The sequence below is a fragment of the Castor canadensis genome, chromosome 7 (assembly GCF_047511655.1).
Source record: "Castor canadensis chromosome 7, mCasCan1.hap1v2, whole genome shotgun sequence".
NCBI lineage: Eukaryota > Metazoa > Chordata > Mammalia > Rodentia > Castoridae > Castor > Castor canadensis.
The window spans coordinates 61,020,476-61,038,191 of NC_133392.1; the positions used below are offsets into that span (position 1 = coordinate 61,020,476).

The 17,716-nt window shown below is 48.7% G+C and overlaps 1 protein-coding gene across 2 annotated transcripts; it reads right to left on the reverse strand.

Annotated features, from left to right (window-relative positions):
* Window positions 1-10,440: 10,440 nt before the first annotated feature.
* Window positions 10,441-15,243, reverse strand: Prf1 (perforin 1). Of its 2 annotated transcripts, none has more exons than XM_020162135.2 (3): window positions 15,116-15,243; window positions 12,900-13,439; window positions 10,441-12,008 (listed from the first exon to the last, which is right to left on the reverse strand). In XM_020162135.2, exons 2-3 carry the CDS (start codon window positions 13,433-13,435, stop codon window positions 10,880-10,882), a joined length of 1,665 nt encoding a protein of 554 aa, XP_020017724.2. In that variant the 5' UTR covers window positions 13,436-13,439; window positions 15,116-15,243; the 3' UTR covers window positions 10,441-10,879. The 2 variants fall into 2 exon arrangements, with proteins under 2 accessions (XP_020017724.2, XP_073935174.1); XM_074079073.1 differs by having other exon boundaries at window positions 12,900-13,462; window positions 15,116-15,200.
* Window positions 15,244-17,716: the final 2,473 nt, after the last annotated feature.

Sequence of the window (17,716 nt, forward strand, 5' to 3'; positions counted from 1 at the left end):
TGTCAGAAAATGATCGCCTGGTTCCTTTGAGCTGCCTGGGGCAGGCTTTTGGGCAGAGTTAAACACTAGTAGTTCATCAAACATCATTTCTCCTCCCACATGGCATGAGAAGTCACCAGTCTTATATTTTGTCAATCTGATTGGGAGAAAAAAAAAACCAGTCTTGTTTTATCTTAATCTGACTTTCCTGGATTACTAGCGAGATTAGAACATCTCTTCATGCATTTATCAGTCATTTGAATTTATTCTGTTATTCCATTTTCCCACTGTTTAATTAATATGCATTGACTGGTTGTGGTGGTGCATGCCTGTGATCCCAGTTACTTGGGTGGTGGAGGAAGGTGGGTCATGAGTTCGAGGCCAGCCTGGCAAAGTTAGTGAGAGCCTATCTCAAAATCAAAATGCAAACAAAAGGGCTGGGGGTGTGGCTCAAGTGGTAGAGTGCTTGCCTAGCATGCAAGAGGCCCAGGGTGCAATACCCAGCACCACACACACACACAGAAATACAGGCATAAAACTTAAATGCAACCTATTTACTAGGTAGGTAGATTGCTAGATAGATAGCTAGTTCGTTCTCCCAGTGTGTCTCTTGTCTTAAACTTTTTCAGTGTATTTTGCCATCAAAATCTGTAGGTTATGAGGTAAACCTATGCATTTTGTGTTCTGTGTCTTGTGTGAGCAGGCCTCCTTACTCAAGACCCTTGTTTCCTTCCTATGTTTTCTTTGGATATGATTACAGTGTTTCTCTCTGTTTAGTTCCTTAATTGATCTGGAATAAATTCTTATGACTGACATGAGATAGAGAATATCAGTTATTTTTCTAAGTGGACATGTGGCTGGCCCACATTATGGAGTAAGCACATCTCCCCAGTAGTGGCCGACAGCCTGCCCAGCGAGGCGCCTTGTCTCCTTGGCCGAGGACAGGAGGATCGTAATCTCAGAAAGAGACTTTCCAGGGAAGATTTGCTGGGGAGGGAAGGTGGCAGGTCTTTCAACACCAGCTCTCTTGGTGCTGAAGCGGGTGCGGCAGTGTACAGACAGAGGGGTGTCTTTATGTCCATTCCCCCACCCTTGCCCCATCACACACGGTAGAGTCCCTGGGTGTCTCTGAGTGCAGAGAGACTTAGTGAACACCTTTAAGTGCTGGACAAGTCGCTCCTCTTCCTTTGGCCTCTGCTCCTTCATCTCTAACTGGAATGGATAATGCTTTCCCTGGATGCCACCTGTGAGCATGGGCAGGATTTCTCAGCCATCAGTGGAGCTGGGGCAGGACAGGTGTCACCCCATAAGCAGAGGCTGTTTCCCATATACCATGTTCAGGCCTTGCCCCTGTGAGCACATATATGATCTGAAAACCTGCCTCTCTGTTAATGTGCCCTGAACTGTGAGTAAGAAACGGAGACTCAGGGAAAAGCTACTGTTCCATGTCACTCCTCAAGTATGGGGCCCCACACCACACACTCCTCTTCTGGGAAGGCTCTGGGAATATAATTTCTTCAGATGGATTTTTTTTTTTCTTGAGACATAGTCTCACCGTGTAGCCCAGGCTGGCCTCAAACTCACAATCCTCCTGCCTCAGCCTCCTGAATGCTGGGATTACAGGTATGTACTACCATGCCTGACCTAGATGGACTCTTTTGCCGTTTTGTTGATATGACAAAGACAAGCAGTAAACAAATGCTTTTAGAAATACTTGGAAGACAATAAGGGAGAAATGAAGGAAAGTCCAGCTAATTCAACCCTTTCAAGAATTTTGGAACATGGCATGAATAGGTTACTGTATCAGCAGGGGTCCCTGCCAAACCTGTTGGAGCACAAGTGAGAAGAGAGGCAGGATAGATAGGATTAGATGGCAGGGAAATCTGAAAATAAGCCAGAATCAGGAACTAAGACTAAAAGAAATTACTAGAGCACCAAAAATTAATCTTTTTAAGAGTGCACATGCATGCATTCCTTTCACCACACCCCTTTCTTTTATATGTTAAGTGAGTTACAACTTAGCTGAGTCCTGGTTCAGAAATTCTTTGAACCCAAAGGAATATTCAAGGTCACAAGAAGCAGACACCCATGTCATAAGACCCTTTGGTTGTAAACCCACCCTGGACCCATCATTTGCATGTTTGGGTGATATCAACAAAACAGAAACTTAGCAAAATGATTGAAGGTTGCCAGGTGACCAGCTCAGATGGTATGAATACTCCTGGGATGAGGTCCATCCATTCAGCCCCCAGCTCCCACTCTCTGCCTATCAGGGGTGCTTGCTCTTTCCTCTCTTACTTTTCTCTGCTTTACTAATAGATCTTTGTTGGCTCTTTATCTTGTGAATCGCGTCCATGAGTCTCTTTGAAATCTTTTTGTTGCTAATTCTTGTGCTTTGGGTTAGGTGGGAATTGGGACGTTGAGTAGGGGATTCCCTTTTTCTGTTAGGAATCTTCCTCACCCAGACCTTTCCTTGGTGACAAAAGCATGTGGATTATATTTGGTTTATGAATCAATTTGTGCTATTTGATTTATAAGCAAATTTGCCTGGTCAAAATGTTTTCCAAAGGCCTTGAAAGCAGTTTGGGTTCTTAAGAAAGTTAGGCAATTCTCTGCCATCTCATTTGCTTTGCCTATTGGTTCTGCAAACCTTGTTTGTTTATTGTTGCTTTTAATCATAAACAGATGTGTGTTTACACCACCAGCTCCAGCTTAAACACAGACCTTTCTATTTTCTGCTCTGCCTTGCTTGCTTTGTCAGCTGTGAGGCAGGGTTTCTAACTAGGCTGGACCCCTGTCCCAGAGACAGGAAGAGTACTGAGGAGCTCCCTGTCCCCCTGCTGGGAAGAAAGACATGACTTAGGCCACCTGGACACCACCTCAGTCCTTCAGCAACCATGGGTCTGATGCCAAGGGATTCGGGCAGTGGACTGGGAGCAGGAAAGGGACGCCGACAGTGCCATTTGTTTCAGATTCCACCTTTCTCAGCACTTAAATATCTGAGGGGCTTTGGGCAAGCTACCTAAGCTCTCCAAGGCTCAGTTTCCTCATTTGTAAAATGGGCTCTTAGGAAAACTAAATAAAAGCATGTGGATTTACAAAGGACCTGTCCCATAGTAGGTACGAAAGCAATGATGGACATAGGCAAACCTTACCTTGGCATTTGTTATGAGCTTGTGCTTCTTCTGCTTGTGGAAGAGTGTCCCTGAGGGCAGGGACTTTGGCTGACTGTGGGTGAAAGTCCCATCTGCCAAAAATACTGACTCCTTAAGCTGTGGGTCTCCTGGTATGAAGAGGGTGGGGGAGAGAAGAGTTGGCTTGCCACTGGGGGAGGGGCAGTGGGAAGAGGACTGGATGGCACTTGCCTCTGGTACGGGGAGCCCCTCCCTCAAAGCAAGGAGGTGTCAGGAACAGGGCTCTGGTCTTTTTTTCTCTCTCTCTTTCTCTCTCACTCCTCATTCCTTCCCACTCACTCTTCTCTCCTTCTCTATTCCTCTCTCTTCTCTTCCCTACCCTCCACACTCTCATTTCCTGCAGTACCTGCCTCTTCAATGTTCTGTTCTCAGTTGTCAGTCATCTTAATTGACTTTGGTTCAACAGACATTTTCTTATTTGTGGATTTCTTTTAGCTCTGGCTTTGTGGGCACACTGAGATGAGCAAGCCATGCTCCACCCTCAATGAGCTCACAGTCATGTTCACATTTACTCCTTCATTCAGCAATGGTTAATGACTATTAACTATGTGCTAAGCTGGAGACAGTGGTGACTAAGACAGTGAAATGGGGTCTTAGGAGAGAATCCTAAGGACTGGTAGCAGATGCCTACCCACTCAGCTTTCTATCTCCCTCCTGGCCAGGGCTTTTTGTGTGGGAGAGTGGAAGGGAAGACAGCCTGGAATGACCATAGCCCTGGCAGGAGGGTGAGGATGACATCTCTGATACCATAGAGCTGAGTTTCACCTGTATCAAGTCTTGACCTGGCAGGTAAGACGGTGGGTACAGAAAACGCCACAATAGAGGCCAACTAAGAAGCTAGTGGCAGTCTGTGGGAAGCTCTCTAGTGGTCTCTAAAAAGCTTAAACAGCCACCATATGACCAACAATTCCATCCCTAGGTACATATCCAAAGGACCGAAAGCAGAGACCCTAACAGGTACACGTACACCAATGTTCATAGCAGTTACTTGCCATTGCCAAAGTGAAAATGACCCATATGTCTGTTGATGGATAAATGGATAAAGAAAATGTGTTGCAGATATAGAATGGATTGCTATTCAGCCACAAAAGGAATGAAATTATGATGCATGCATCTTGAAAACAGCTGCATCTTGAAAACACTATGCTAAGTGAAATAAGCCAGATGCAGAAGATAAATATTGCATGACTCCACTTCCACGAAGCATCTGGAATAGGCAAATTCATAGAGACAGGAAATAGAATAGAAATTACTGGAGGCTGGGAGTAAGTTATCTTTTAAAGACTTGTGTTTTCAAGATGATGAAAATTTTGGGGGCCTACCTAGTGGTGATAGTCACACGACATTGTGAATTCATTTGAATGGCACCAAATGGCACTTACAATAGATAATTATGTTCTGTACATTTTACCACAGGTTAGGAAAACTAACTGGAAAGTGGCATGGGGACATTGCTCCCCTGAGAGCATCCCCATTAGTGGGTCTTCTGTAGCCACCTTATAGCACTGCATTGAAGATGGTCATGAGAGAGCCCTAGGAAGGCAGTCCATAATACAGCAGGGACACTGTGGGATCCTATAGAGGCTGGTGCCGAAGGTTTGTGAAGCAAGTACAGGGAAAAGCCTCAGTTTTCTGGGCTACCACATTTCAATGATGGGGAGATATGTATCTGCCTCATAGGGCTGTTGGGGAGATCAGAGAAGCTAAAACCTATCCAGGTACTTAAAGCACTACAGTAAATAATCAAGAAATGACTTGAGTATTTACTCACTTATTGTCACTTCTGCTGTAGTTCACGTCTGCTGTTTGTGAGAGAAAAGCAATGGAAGTGAAGGGCAGAGAGAGGGAATGAGATCTCTCTCAATTTCTCCAACTTGGAAAAACATTTTACAAATGAAATCACATGAAGCCCTAGTACCCAGTTCACCCTGTGTTGGGTCAGGCATGGGCGGCAATGATGTTCTTCCTCAATTACTGCCTACTGCTTGTGGCAGGTCCCTGGGCCGAGGTCCTAGTGCCTAAATGGTGCTGATCCTGTGAATAAGAAAACCCAGGAGACAAGGATGTCCTCCTCGGGTCAGCCTCATTTCATGGCTGCTGAGTCTTACAGGGAAACTGGGTTTCCCAGGGAAAAATCCAGTGTCCTGCCAGCCAGCTGACGTCACTGTCCTTTTAAAACGAAACCAGGAGCCAGCTGTTGTAGAGATTAACTGTGAGTCCAGATGTGCTATTGAGGCCCCAGAGTGAACAACAAAAATCCTGTTTATACCCTGCAAAATAATAGCAGCTGCTCTGGTTGGGGCTGGCTGGGGTCGAGGATCTGGCCTCTGGAAAGAGAAAGGCAAAAGGATTCTGGTACCTTCCAAGCTGGGAAATGGTGGTGCCACAGGGTGCCAGTCATGCAGGCTGGTGAAATGGGGCTGAGTGTCACAGTGAGTCAGCTTGTGGAATCAGGGCCAAGCCTCTCTGAGCGGGAAAGCTGGGAAGAAATCATTGTTCCAGCCCCTCACTTCACAACTGGGGAACTCAGGATCTGGAAAAGTTCTATGTGGCTGCATTGTGTTCAAGAGAGCCAATGGAGATTGTCAGTCAGAGCCTGGACCAAATCCATGTGATCAGTCTCAGTGGGCAGCTGTGTGGTGGTCATATAGCTGGGGTCTTTTCATTTGTGGTTGTCAGTCCTTGACTATGACTGAGGCTTGTCTCTTTCTGTGCAACCAACTCTAACACTAAACCACCCATTAGAATCTCACCTGACCTTGGTCTCCATTGCAATAGACACGGCCCAGTCCACAGTGGAAGCTCAAGTTGGTGCTCAGTCTGCCCTGACCCTAGGGGTGGGTGGCCAGCTGGACCAAGGAAGTTGCTCCTGGAAGGATCTTATCAGGCAGAGCAGAGGCAGGGGAGAGGGGAGCTCATGGGCAGGCTGGTGGTGGACCTCACCTCTCTAGGTAAGAACCTGTTTAGGTTGAAAGGGCAGCAGCTCTGCCGAGATGAAAAGCCACCCAGCTGCAACTGACCCCAGGTGGTGATGGGGCCCACTGAGAAACAAATCTTCAGGAGCCACGAAATGAAGCCATCACCTCCATGACAGGTCAGTGACAGGAAAGAGAGATGGCCGGCCCCTCCACAGGCAGTGTTCCACCCTTTCTTTGGCTCCACAGAGAGAGAATGAGCACTTATAGCTGCAGCATAGACTGGACTTGGTCCTTCTGTCCAACCACACTGGAGACAGAGTTGGTGTTTTAGGGGGCAGTACTGGGGACTGAATTCAAGGAAGCCTGGTACATGCTAGGGAAGTGTGGTACCACTTGAGCCATACTCCCAGGCCTTTTGTTTTGTATTTTTGTTTTTGAGATAGGCTCTCACTAACTTTGCCCCAAACTTGAGGTCCTCATGTCTCTGTCTCCCAAGTAGCTTGGATTATAGGTATAGCACACCTGGCTGAGACAAAGATATTGATACATAGAATCCCTGAGCCACCACCAGGTTGATATTAGAAGAAGGCAGGTTTCTGAGCCAAGAGGAGTCACCATTAGAACCTTCCAAATGCACACCAGCTACCATAGGAAGTAATGAGTCCTCTATCTCTGGGACAGTTTAAGCAGACGTTGGAAGATTCCTTGGTGGGGTTCACTTATCCACTCATTCATCATTCACTCAATCATCCTTCCAATTTTTTTCATCTCTCACATTTACTCCAGGTGTAAGCTAGTAAGACAGGGATGACCCCTGGCCACAGGGTGCTGTGGAAAAACAGGGGGGTATGGGGGCAGGAGATGGCAGGGGACATGACTGTGCCAGTCAGGGAAAGGTTCTTCGTCATTGATGCTGAAGCCTGAAGGTAGAGGAGGACTTAGGATGGAGGAGAAAAGTTCCAGAAAAAGGAGGGAGTACATGTGAAGAGCCAGAAAGAGTGAGGCCAACAGAAAAACCAATATGGTCAGTGAGGCAGGACTTAGTGGGGGCAGCATTGAGAGTGAGGTCAGCATTGGGCCCTGTGGCTTAAGTCAGAGCTTTGTGCTTTTTTCCAAGAGCCACCAGAACCAATGAAAAGTTTTAAACAAAGCAATGACGTGGTCAATGCAACTGACTTCCCCAGGCATAGTCCCTGGGACAGGGCAGGAAGTTTCCGTGGGAGGTGACTCTAGAGAAGTTAGTCAAAGAGTAGGGAAGTTAGATAGGGCAGGGCGGCTGCCAAGAAAGTATGTGTGATCAAACAAGTCACCACGATGGACAACTGCAGCTTGGGTTGCAGTGAGTCTGGAGCCTGGAGGTCAGTGAGGAGGTCCAGCAGACAGTCCAAGCAAGAGATGCTGGTGAAGACCAGAGGACAAGTTAGGGTGCAGAATGGCTTAGTGATAGATGTCAGGGAATGAAGAACACTATAGAGAGGATTAGGGTGGCTGGTGAACTCAGCTCTGCAGGAAGCCCCTCACCCAGGGCTGTCCCTGCCCCCAGACTGCCTCCCCTACAGGCCCTCTTCTGTTCACACACATCAGGGACACAGGCTTACTGCCCCAACTTGTCAGCAGCTTTTCAGAAAAGTGACATGGCCCCTGGAGACCAAGAAGGTGCCTGTGAGGGAAGTGAAGGGACTGTGGCAACCACTTAAGAAATAAAAGCTGGGCTGGCATGAACTCCACCCCCAAGTCCTGGAAGAGACCCCTTGGAGAGAGAGAGAGAGAGAGAGAGAGAGAGAGAGAGAGAGAGAGAGAGAGAGTGTGTGTAATTACTGGTGTGTGCCACCACTCCTGGCAATTCCTCTTTCCACTCTTTTTTTGATACAGGGTCTCACTATGTAGGCCAGGATAACTATTCACAATCCCCTCACCTCAGTCACCCGAGTGCTGGGGTCACAACTGTTCACCTCCATGCCTGGCCTCACATCCCCTACAGGGGATATTATTTCATTGTTTGTCCTGGACTTGGACTCAGCCTTGGTGTCTTCTCTAAGGGCTTTCTCTGACTGCTGGTGTATGTTCTGTTTGGGAAGAGGAGGAGTTTGGGGAAATTAATGGGCACCTTCAATGTCCTTAACCAATGACTGGGAGGTGGTGTGTTGGGACCCAGCTCCCTGGACCCTACTGTGGTACGTGTTTTTGTTTGCTTTTGTGGTACTGGGGTTTGGATGAAGGCTTTGTGAGGGGATCCCACACCTGTGACAGATGCCTCTGCCTGGCAGCCCCAGTCCCATGTGCTTAAAGCAGGAGCTGGAATGTTCGTCTTCTGGGAGAAGAGGCTCTGCTTCCCACAGGACTCATGAGTGTCACTCAGTTCCCAATAGGAAGCCAGTGGCATTTTCACATTACTGGAATTTGAGGAGAGTTTATTTGCAAAAATGGAGGGGACTTGGGAGCTGGGGGACAATGCAGGAACTCAGAACACACAGTGCAGCAAAGCTTCCCCACCCTGAGGTGAAGGGGGAGCGGAGGGTTACTCCTGAACCTGGGAAGGAGACACAAAGAGGCCTCCTGCCAGGCCACTAAGGGGAGCAGAGACCCTAACTCTGTCCTCCGCCCCAGTCTCCTGCCATTGACAGGTCAGCCCCCTGGGCCAGGGCAGGGTGGGGACAAGAGCTGCAGGTAAATGGAAGGTATCCCACACAGTGGGAAGTTCTCCAAGGGGGCTTAGGTGTAACAAAGGGTCTTAACGTCCCCATGTGGAAAGGGAAATGTCACGGAGCATCTTGAGTTGGGGCTAATAGCCCCATGTAGCTGCCGCTCAAGAAGAGCAGATGGTTCTTTTCTTTCTCTTACACTATTTGCTATTCCCATAAAAGATCTCCTTCCAGGGTCCTATATCTGTCACTCTGAAGCTGTACTCATGGTGAAATGCCCAGGAATTAAGAACTGGCTCTTTCTGCTGCTAACTTCTTTGATCACAGCTAAATCCCTTCTTCTACAAACATCCACTCCCCCCCACTGCCAAAAATAAATAAATAAATAAAGTCCCTTCTTTCTTCTGTGTCTTAGTTTCCCTCTATGTAAAACCAGGAGATTAGTGCAAGGTCTTGAGTTCAATCCCCCAGTATGGCAAAAATAAAAAAACAAAAGCCAGGAGGGCCAGCCAGATGACCTTTCAGGGTTATTCAGGTGACCTCTCAGGATCCCTTCCATTCTACTAGAAAGGCCCATGGCCCCCTTTCAAACTGAGGCCCAGAGCGTAGAGGGCCTGCTGAGTCCTGCCCTGTCCTGTGGATGTGTTTTCCCCAAGGGGTATGGCTCACATCCAGGCTTATTTTCAATTAGCACAACAGCCAGCATGAGGGTTCAAGGTCAACCTCATGTGTGGCTGTCAATGGAAACGTGAAAGAACTGTGGTTTCTTCTAGACCCTGCTGATCCCTCCTGCACACCTGGGGATGTAGGGTCAGTGCAGTGTCACTACTTGGCCTTTGAGTCTCTGGGTCCTGTGCAAATCTCAGAGCTCAATTTGTTGGGAGTTTCAAATCAGGTCTGTGCAGTTCCTCTGAGTCTCTCTGACCCTGACTCTGCTCAGCCAAGTTCTGCCACAGCTATGGAGCTGCTTAGAATCCTCCCTTCCCCCAGCCTGATGGGCCTGTGCCCCAGGCATGTGACACAAAGTCCACTGCACTTGACATTAGAACTGGAGACTCCAGGGTTCGTGCACACCAAGCTTGGGAGACCCTCAGAGGCCACTTTTTTTTTTTTTTTTTAAAACCCTGAGTTGTGAGGTGGGGCAAAGCTTTCCAGCCGTGCAGGTGGGTTCTTTTGGAACTAGAGATTTCAAACTGACAGCCCTGGTCATTCTGGCCTGCATTCATGTTCTCTTTGGCTTGTGCCATGTTTGCCCACATAAGTTTATTTTCACAAACTGAAATGAACTGCCACAGTTAGAGATCGACGTAGGGTTTTGGTTACTATAAGAAATGAAAAGACCTGGCAGTCCACCAGGCTCACTTCCCTGCTGGGGGAATGTTTGACCAGAATAGAGCTCTAGCTATGCTTCACCCCAGGAAAAGACACACGCTCTTCTGTTCACCACAGTCCCCACCATTCCTCATTGCCTTCCAGCTGGGAACAGAATGCCTGTTGTCACTTATCACCAGATTTCTGCTGTGATTTCTCAGGCTAGCAATAGGATGAAAGTAAAATGTGTGGGGTCTCCTCATTTCCAGGAAAAATAGAAAAGTACTTTACTTATATTATCTGTCTGCCCATTTTTACCTGGGTTGCTGATATAAAAGTTTATCTCCAGGAGTGAAGGAGAGGGTCTCTGTTGTCTCTTCTGCCACCACACCGCCATGATGGTCACTTACATTTATTAACCTTCTATCAAGTTGTATGTGATTTGTCTGCAAGGCAACATAGGGGACAAAAGGAAGACAAAGAGCCACTGGAGCAGAGGGGTTAGATCTGATACAATGAAGAACTCGCCACACCAAAGACAGCTGCAAGTGGAAGGGTCTGAAAAATGAGCTCTAAGCAGCTCTTTCTCTCTAGGCTGTCTGCCTGGCTCCCAGCTGAGGCTGTGGTCTGGGCAGTGTAACCAGCAAACTCGAGGATGTGGTAGGGTGAGGAGTTTGGACAGGGAGGCTCGGGGTTGGTCTGTGAACTCAGTTACATCCGTGAAAGATGTCTGAGCCTCAGTTTCTACCTGTGTAATGGGAATGTGAAGACAGTCCCTGCGTGTGCTGTGCAAACCCTGGAGTCAGAGCCTAGGCCCTCTCACAACTCTCTGTTCTCACCACACAGCCCCACTGCGGTTTCCTGGAGGCTCCCTCAGAAGCCCACGGGGGGCATACTCCAGGCAGGTTCCCCCAGCCAGGTGGGGCAAGCAGGTGACATGGTAGAGGAATTGCAGGTGACCGTGGTTCAGGTGGCAGTTCTCTTCATGGGAGCCAGACTTTGGAGACCGGTCACAAGAGCCAAGCAGGTCGTCATCCCAGCCATGATCCGCATCCCAGACCTGCACCCGCAGGGGCCCCCGTGTGGCCAGGAGCACGTCCCCAAAGTCCAGCCGGGTCTTCCACTTGGGGTTGTTATTGTTCCATATGACTTCGGTCCTCAGCATCTGTTTACCAAAGAAGACCTTCACGTAGGCGTCAGAAGCGGTGACTGTATCTCCCCATAGACCCCATGCTTGGATGATAGTCACCTGAAGCCGAGCCAGGCCCCGCTGACGTGGACAGCAGTCCTGGTTGGTGGCCCCTGAGTCGTGACACATACACTGGCACGGGTCCCTAGAGCTCTTCTGTTGTCCGGGCGGGCAGGGCCTGCTACAGTCCCTCCAGCGCGCCCTGCCCATCAGGTACTTGCCCAGGGCCTGCCTCAGTGCCTCCCGCCGCGGGTCCTGCCTCTTCACCAGCATGTGCAGAGGCTTCAGGCTGTAGTCAACCAGGCCAGGGCTGCTGGATAATGAGGCCACCCAGGCTGAGAACTTCTCAGGCCCAGCCTGGTTCCCAAACAGCAGGTCATACATAGAATCATGATGGCCACCAACCACCTCGTTGTGGCGCTCGTGGTAGGCCTGGTGGAAGGAGGTAGTCATATTCTGTTTCTGCTTCTTTTCCTCACAGGCCTTGAATTCAGATGAGGAGGTGGCATGGCCAGTGATGCTGACCTGGGCCTCGACCTCCAGGCAGTCCCCCACATCATCCACTGTGAGCCCGTCCAGGGTCAGCTTGCAGATGCGCAGAGCTGTGAGCGATGAGATGCGGCCACCCAGCTCCATGGACTGGATGAAGTGAGTGCCGTAGGTAGAGATGAGCATTTTGTAGTCAGGTTCGGTGGAGGCGTTGAAGTGGGGGGGCAGGCTGCTGAGTGCCTTCTTGAAATCGGGGTGCAGTGGGGGCCTCTGCACCAGGTGCAAACTGTGAGGAGAGAGGAGGATTAGGAGGGCCCGGCGGCGGGTGGAATTTAAGATCTCCTTTCCTTAAAGGTACTCTACTGCTTGAGCCACACCTCTAGTCCACTAGCTCCTCTTTTTCAAAGTGAAGCTTTTTATTTTTTTTCTTATTGTAAAGAAGTGACACACATGGATGACATCTATGTACCTTTGGAACCTAGTCATTTGGCTTTCAACCATCTGTCCCAGGGATTGGACCCATGTGTCTGGGCTCCTGACTGCCCTCATCCTGCAGGCAAGAATTGCCCACCCTTCTTTCTTGCTTTCACTTTGGAGGAAAGGTGGTCTCTAAGCCCGAGAAATCCAAGCAGGTGACTTGGGATTGGCTATGGCAACCATATATTGCCTGATGTAGGACCCGAGGCCCAAACTCTCTGTCCCCTGGAGGCTGGGATGGTGGCTGTGGTTGCTCAGAGGTGTAGCTCTGACATAAGAAAGGCAAGACTATTGGTTGAGTGGATGAATGAGGCTCAGAGAGGAGAAGAGTGATGCCCAAGGTCACGCAGCAGTGAGGAGGGAGGACTTGGCCAGGTCTGTCCCTGTCTCTACCCAGGAAGGACCCCATGGGAAGCTGGCATGCCCAGGAAAGAGGGTGTTGGGCTCTCACTGGATCTAAATGGCACAGTCTTGTTACATGCTCTCTGCCTGGTCTCTCAATGGGCCCTTCTAGATTTGGGTTCTCATGGAGGCAGAAATCACAGGCTGTTCCCACCTGAAGTCTGAGAGCCAGGATGGCAGCCTTCTCTTGGTAGAAGCAACCTTTGTGTTCCCACCCTGCCATCCCAGAGCTCCTAGACCACTTGGCGTTTTCCACTCCTTTACCAACTCCCAATCTTGCACCTGCCCCGACTCTCACCTGTACAAGCGACACTCCACAGTGTCAGTGTTGAAGCTGTACTGGTCCTGGCGATTCTTCTGCTCTGCAAAGTCTGTGACCTTGGAGTGTGAGCCGGCCACAGACACATGTAAGTTGATGCTGGGATTGGGGTTCACGTCCAGTCCCACCGTCCAGTTATTGCGGATGTTGGCGGCCGCTTTTTGGGCCACTCCCTCAATGGAGTTGACCTTGGCCTTGGCCACATGGTGCTGGCAGCCAGAGCCCTCAGCACGCCAGTGGGTGAGCGCCAGAGGCAGGCGCTGCACAGCATTCTGCTGCAAGGCATTTTTGCAGAGTGTGCAGGTGCCGTCAGGTCGCTGGAACTTCTGGGTGTCCACTGGGAAGGCGCGTGAGCGAAGGAGGGTGGTCACGTCTATACCTTCTCCAGCCAGCCATGAACCAGGCACAAACTTGTGGTTTTTCTTGCATTCCGAGCGAGCAGCTGTGTAGCAGGGGGCAGGAGCAGGTGAGGGCAGCAGCAGGAGAAGGGCTAGGAGGAGCAGGTACATTGCCATGGAGCTGCAGGAATAGAACCTTGTGAGCTATGGGAAGTTGGGGCAGAGAGACAGAGGATTGTTGGTTTCCCCACCCACAGCTGTGGAAGGAAAGAGACTGAGATTATGTAAAATTATAGAAGGTCAATGGGTCCAGAGAGGGTAAGTGTCTTGCCCAGAGTCAGACAGCCAGGAGATGCTGCTTGCTAGGATTTCACTATCTAAGGTCTAATGGGCATCTAGATAGATGGCTCTGTCCCCAGGACACAACTGGCAAGGAGGGGGCCCTGGCCACAAAAGAGGGAACAGAGTAGCTGTAGGGAGTTTGGGGGAGGGCACGGGGACTTGAGAAAGCCTAGGTTCTGGAGAAGTGGCATTTTGAGCTTCACAACAGCTCACCTGATTCTTATTCTGTTTCTAGCTTTGATCTGTCTCTCCCACGGAGCCCTTCAGCAAATTGGAAACAAGGTCACACACCACCCTTACTCTACCACTTGCACTGTGCAGCCCTCTGAGCCCCATGGAGGAGCACCAGCCTGAACTCTGGAATGAAAAGCTGTCTTAGCCCACGCCCTTGCTATGGTGTGGAGGGACCTTTAGATTTCCTCTTCAGAGCCTCTCAGTGCTCAGGTTTCTTCAAATTCCCACCAGGCTCTGCAGACCCTTGTTGCCCACTTTTGGGGGACGATTAGCTAGAAGGTTCTTTTTCACTCAGGGGCTTCCCCCAGGCCTGCTTTTGATTTAGAATCCCTTCCATCCCCTTCCAAACTGAGCTCCTCAGAGCCCTAATCCCTGTGCGCCTGACAGGGGCAGCAGGTTCTGAGACAAGGGGCTTATGGGAAGCAGGAATGTCCCAACATTCTTGCTGGAGCCCTCCATGCAATACCCAAGGAGTGACTTGGAGGCGGAATTGACAGGATGCAGGGCTGGGGAGAGAAGAGGTGGCAGGAGATATTTCTCAGGCCCTGTGATCATCCTGCTTAGGAGTCTAGTGCAGTTTGTGACCACTTACTCATTCCATTGTCCTGTTGTTTTTATTTTATTTTTTTATTGACAGTGTCTCACTGTGTAGCCCAGGTTGACCTCAAACTTGCAATGATTTCAGGTATGCAACACCTTACCCAGCCTATTTCATTTCCAGCTTTGTGTGTGTGTGTGTGTGTGTGTGTGTGTGTGTGTGTTACTGGGGTTGAACTCGGGGCCTCTTGCTTGCTAGGCAGGCACTCTACCACTACAGCCACGCCCCCAGCCAAAGAAAGCTTTTGTTATTTTTAAGACAGGGTCTCATTTTATGCCTGGGCCAGACTGGACTATAGCTGGGATGACAGGCATGCCAACTTTTATTGGTTGGAAATTTTTTGTTCAAACTGGCCTAGAACTTTGATCTTCCCAAGTAGCTAGGATTACAAGTGAGACATGGTACCCTGCTTATTTCCAACTTTTTAAGATGTTTAGCTGTCAGCACTTAAAGGGAACTTGAAACTGTACACTAACTTCTTATATTTGAGGCTCAGAGCGGGCACAAGGTTGCCCAGCGTGTTAGCAAAGGAGGGCCAGAGCTTCCTCACACCCAGGCCTCTTGTCTTAGGGTCTGGCACTTCCTATTCCATCAGGTTCTTCCCCCAAAGTGGCAGCCTCACCCCCCCCCCCCCGACCTAGAGGCTCCCAGCCTCCCTGCTCCTCACCAGGCTTCCTCCCTACCTGGAGTCCTTTGGGAGAAGCTGCTGCCAGATGCCCTCACTCTCCACCAGAGGCTCCTGAAATGGTGGTGTCTGTCCCCAGGCAGGTGCACCTCTACCCTTGGCCACGCTCACATCACTTCTGTTTCCTGTCCCGCCCCCAAACTGTGGCCACAGGTCCCACCAGCACCCAGTGTCATCACCTCCTCATCCGGGCCTGTTGACAGCCCTCAGGAAACAAGCTTCAGGGCCAGGGCTCATCTGCCATACAGCTGCTCGGAGCCCAGACACAGGCACTTGAACTCTGGCGTGTTGGTCATTCCGTTTCAGATCTGTGTGTGTAAGATGTGCAAGGCAGCCAGGAGAGGAGCTGAGAGCCACCCAGGCATGGCCAGCTCAGTCAGGCACTAGCTGTGTGGCTAGGCAAGGCATTTTACCCTCTCAGCCTCAATGTCCTCATCCAAGAGTGGGGATACCAATAATGTCGACCCCAGAGGTGGTTGTGAAGACAAGGTGAATCAGTGTCAATGTGTGTGACTGTCCCTTCTCTGGGGCAGTGCAGAGAGATGTCCAAACCTGTGTCCATTTCCTGCCCTGGGCAACATGTGGGTGTTGGTGAAAGATCAGGTGGAACCTGACACTGAGGTCAGTTTTTCTCCATTCTACCACGCCTGAGGTCAGGGTGGGGGAGGTGTCCATGGGTGGAGTGACTCATAGGGGACCTTCTGGGGACAAAATCACACTGGTTCTGAGGTGGGGACAAGTGCGTAAGTGGGGGGCTGGTTTCTCAACACCTCCAACTGTGTGTGTGGTGGGAACACGAGGCCACATGGCCCAGACCACATGTGACACCACATCTCATGGGTCACATCTCAAGGCTCATCCCTCTGTCCCTGCTCTTACAGGAACCAGACCTTCTGCTTAATTCTCGGAACCTGGCCCCATTGTCTCCCCTCCCTATCCCAGAAATTACAGCCTCCTGAGCCCTTCGGCCCTCACCGTGGCATGACTTGGATGCAGAGGCTGTGAGACGGTTAGTCCCTGACTGTGCTGGGAAGGCCAGCATGGAAACACTGGAAAAATGTGTAGGCAAGGAGAGGCGAGATTCTGAACAGGCTCTGGCCCACCTTCTCCAGAAACTTGCCACGTGACTCTCAGTAGCTATTAACTGCTGCCTGAGCCTGAGTTACCTCACCTGAAAATCCAAAGGAGGACTTTGAGATCTTCAGAACCCTGATGAATGTGCATTTAGAAGGTGGGGAAGGGGCTGATGTCTGGGAGATGGGGGCAGGTGCTGGTGGGGTGTCCATTAAAGAGTTGTGATGACATTGAGGTTATATCTGTGCTTGGCTCGTGTCATTGATGTCAGATGTCCTACCTGGTTGAAACTGAGTGTTTGAAATGTGCATTAAGCCTTCCCCAGAGACACAATGTTTAACAAGGACACAATTTGTTTGATTGCCAGGCATTGTCTATATTGTTTTTAAAAACAACTTTAATTCACACGCCATATTTTCACCCATTTAAAGTGGTTCGGCTCAATGGTGTTTTGTATGTTCACATAGTTGGCCATATATCACCACAATCAATTTTAGAACATCCTCTTCATTTTGAATATGTACAGAGATTTAATTAGTCCTTCATTGGAAGTTCCAATAATAAATGATGCATTATTATTTATTGTATTATCAGTGTATCATTATTGTATTATCAGTGCCAACTAGACCCTTTTAGCCAAATTTAAGCAACAAGAGGTTTAGAAGAAGTGTTCACCTGGCATCCATTTTTAATTTTGTCTGTCTTATAGATGATGTTTCTGACATCTTAAAAGTGCTGCAGAATGTCAACAGAGAATAGTTAAAAGTTTTACAAGGGGAATTAAAAAAGCCAACAAAAGCAAATATTTAAAAGGCTGACTCAATTGACAAATAAATGCTTGTTAGTCATTTTTGGGTTTGATTGTAAATGTTTCCAAGTAGGATCCACACTGTGAATGATACGACTTAGAATAGTCATGTGGAAAATACTGAAAAGTAATTGAGCAATTGTCAGAACAGCTAGTTATTTTTCTAGTACACAACATTTTAGGAAAATAATTCTGAGTGACAGCATTTCAACAGCAACATTAAGTGCTCCTTCCTACAGTCAGGAGTATAAGGACACAAGCCTGCACAAGCCTAGCATCACTAGCAGTTTTAATTTGGAGAACATCTACGTGGTAAAAGTTTTTTTCTAAGCTTTGTATTTTAGAAGGCATATATAATGGGGAGTATAAATACATTACAAAGGAGCCAACAATAGTTAACATTACAGTTATATAGATATCAGATATATATTAATTTAGCTTTTTGGGGGGAGGGAATAAAATGTAGAATTTTGGTTAGGTAAGATAGTAGGCATACAGTACTGACAAAAGCCAAAATTTTATTTCTTATGAGTTAGGGGGACAATGCTCTTGATCCCAAATAATCTCATTTCCTAATGTACAAATGCATTTTAGTATACAATAACTGTCATTTGGTTAAGGCAAATATTGTAGGGAAGATTTTAAATAGGATTGCCCAAGTGGCAGAGGTTTTTTTTTAATATTACAGATTACAAACAGCAGAAATGTTAAGAATCT

Coding starts and splice junctions, on each gene's coding strand:
- Prf1 (XM_020162135.2), bottom strand. CDS start 13,435: ATGGCAATGTACCTGCTCCTCCTAGCCCTTCTCCTGCTGCTGCCCTCA. Junction 12,009..12,899: donor GTGGAGTGTCGCTTGTACAG/GTGAGAGTCGGG, acceptor CTCTCCTCACAG/TTTGCACCTGGTGCAGAGGC.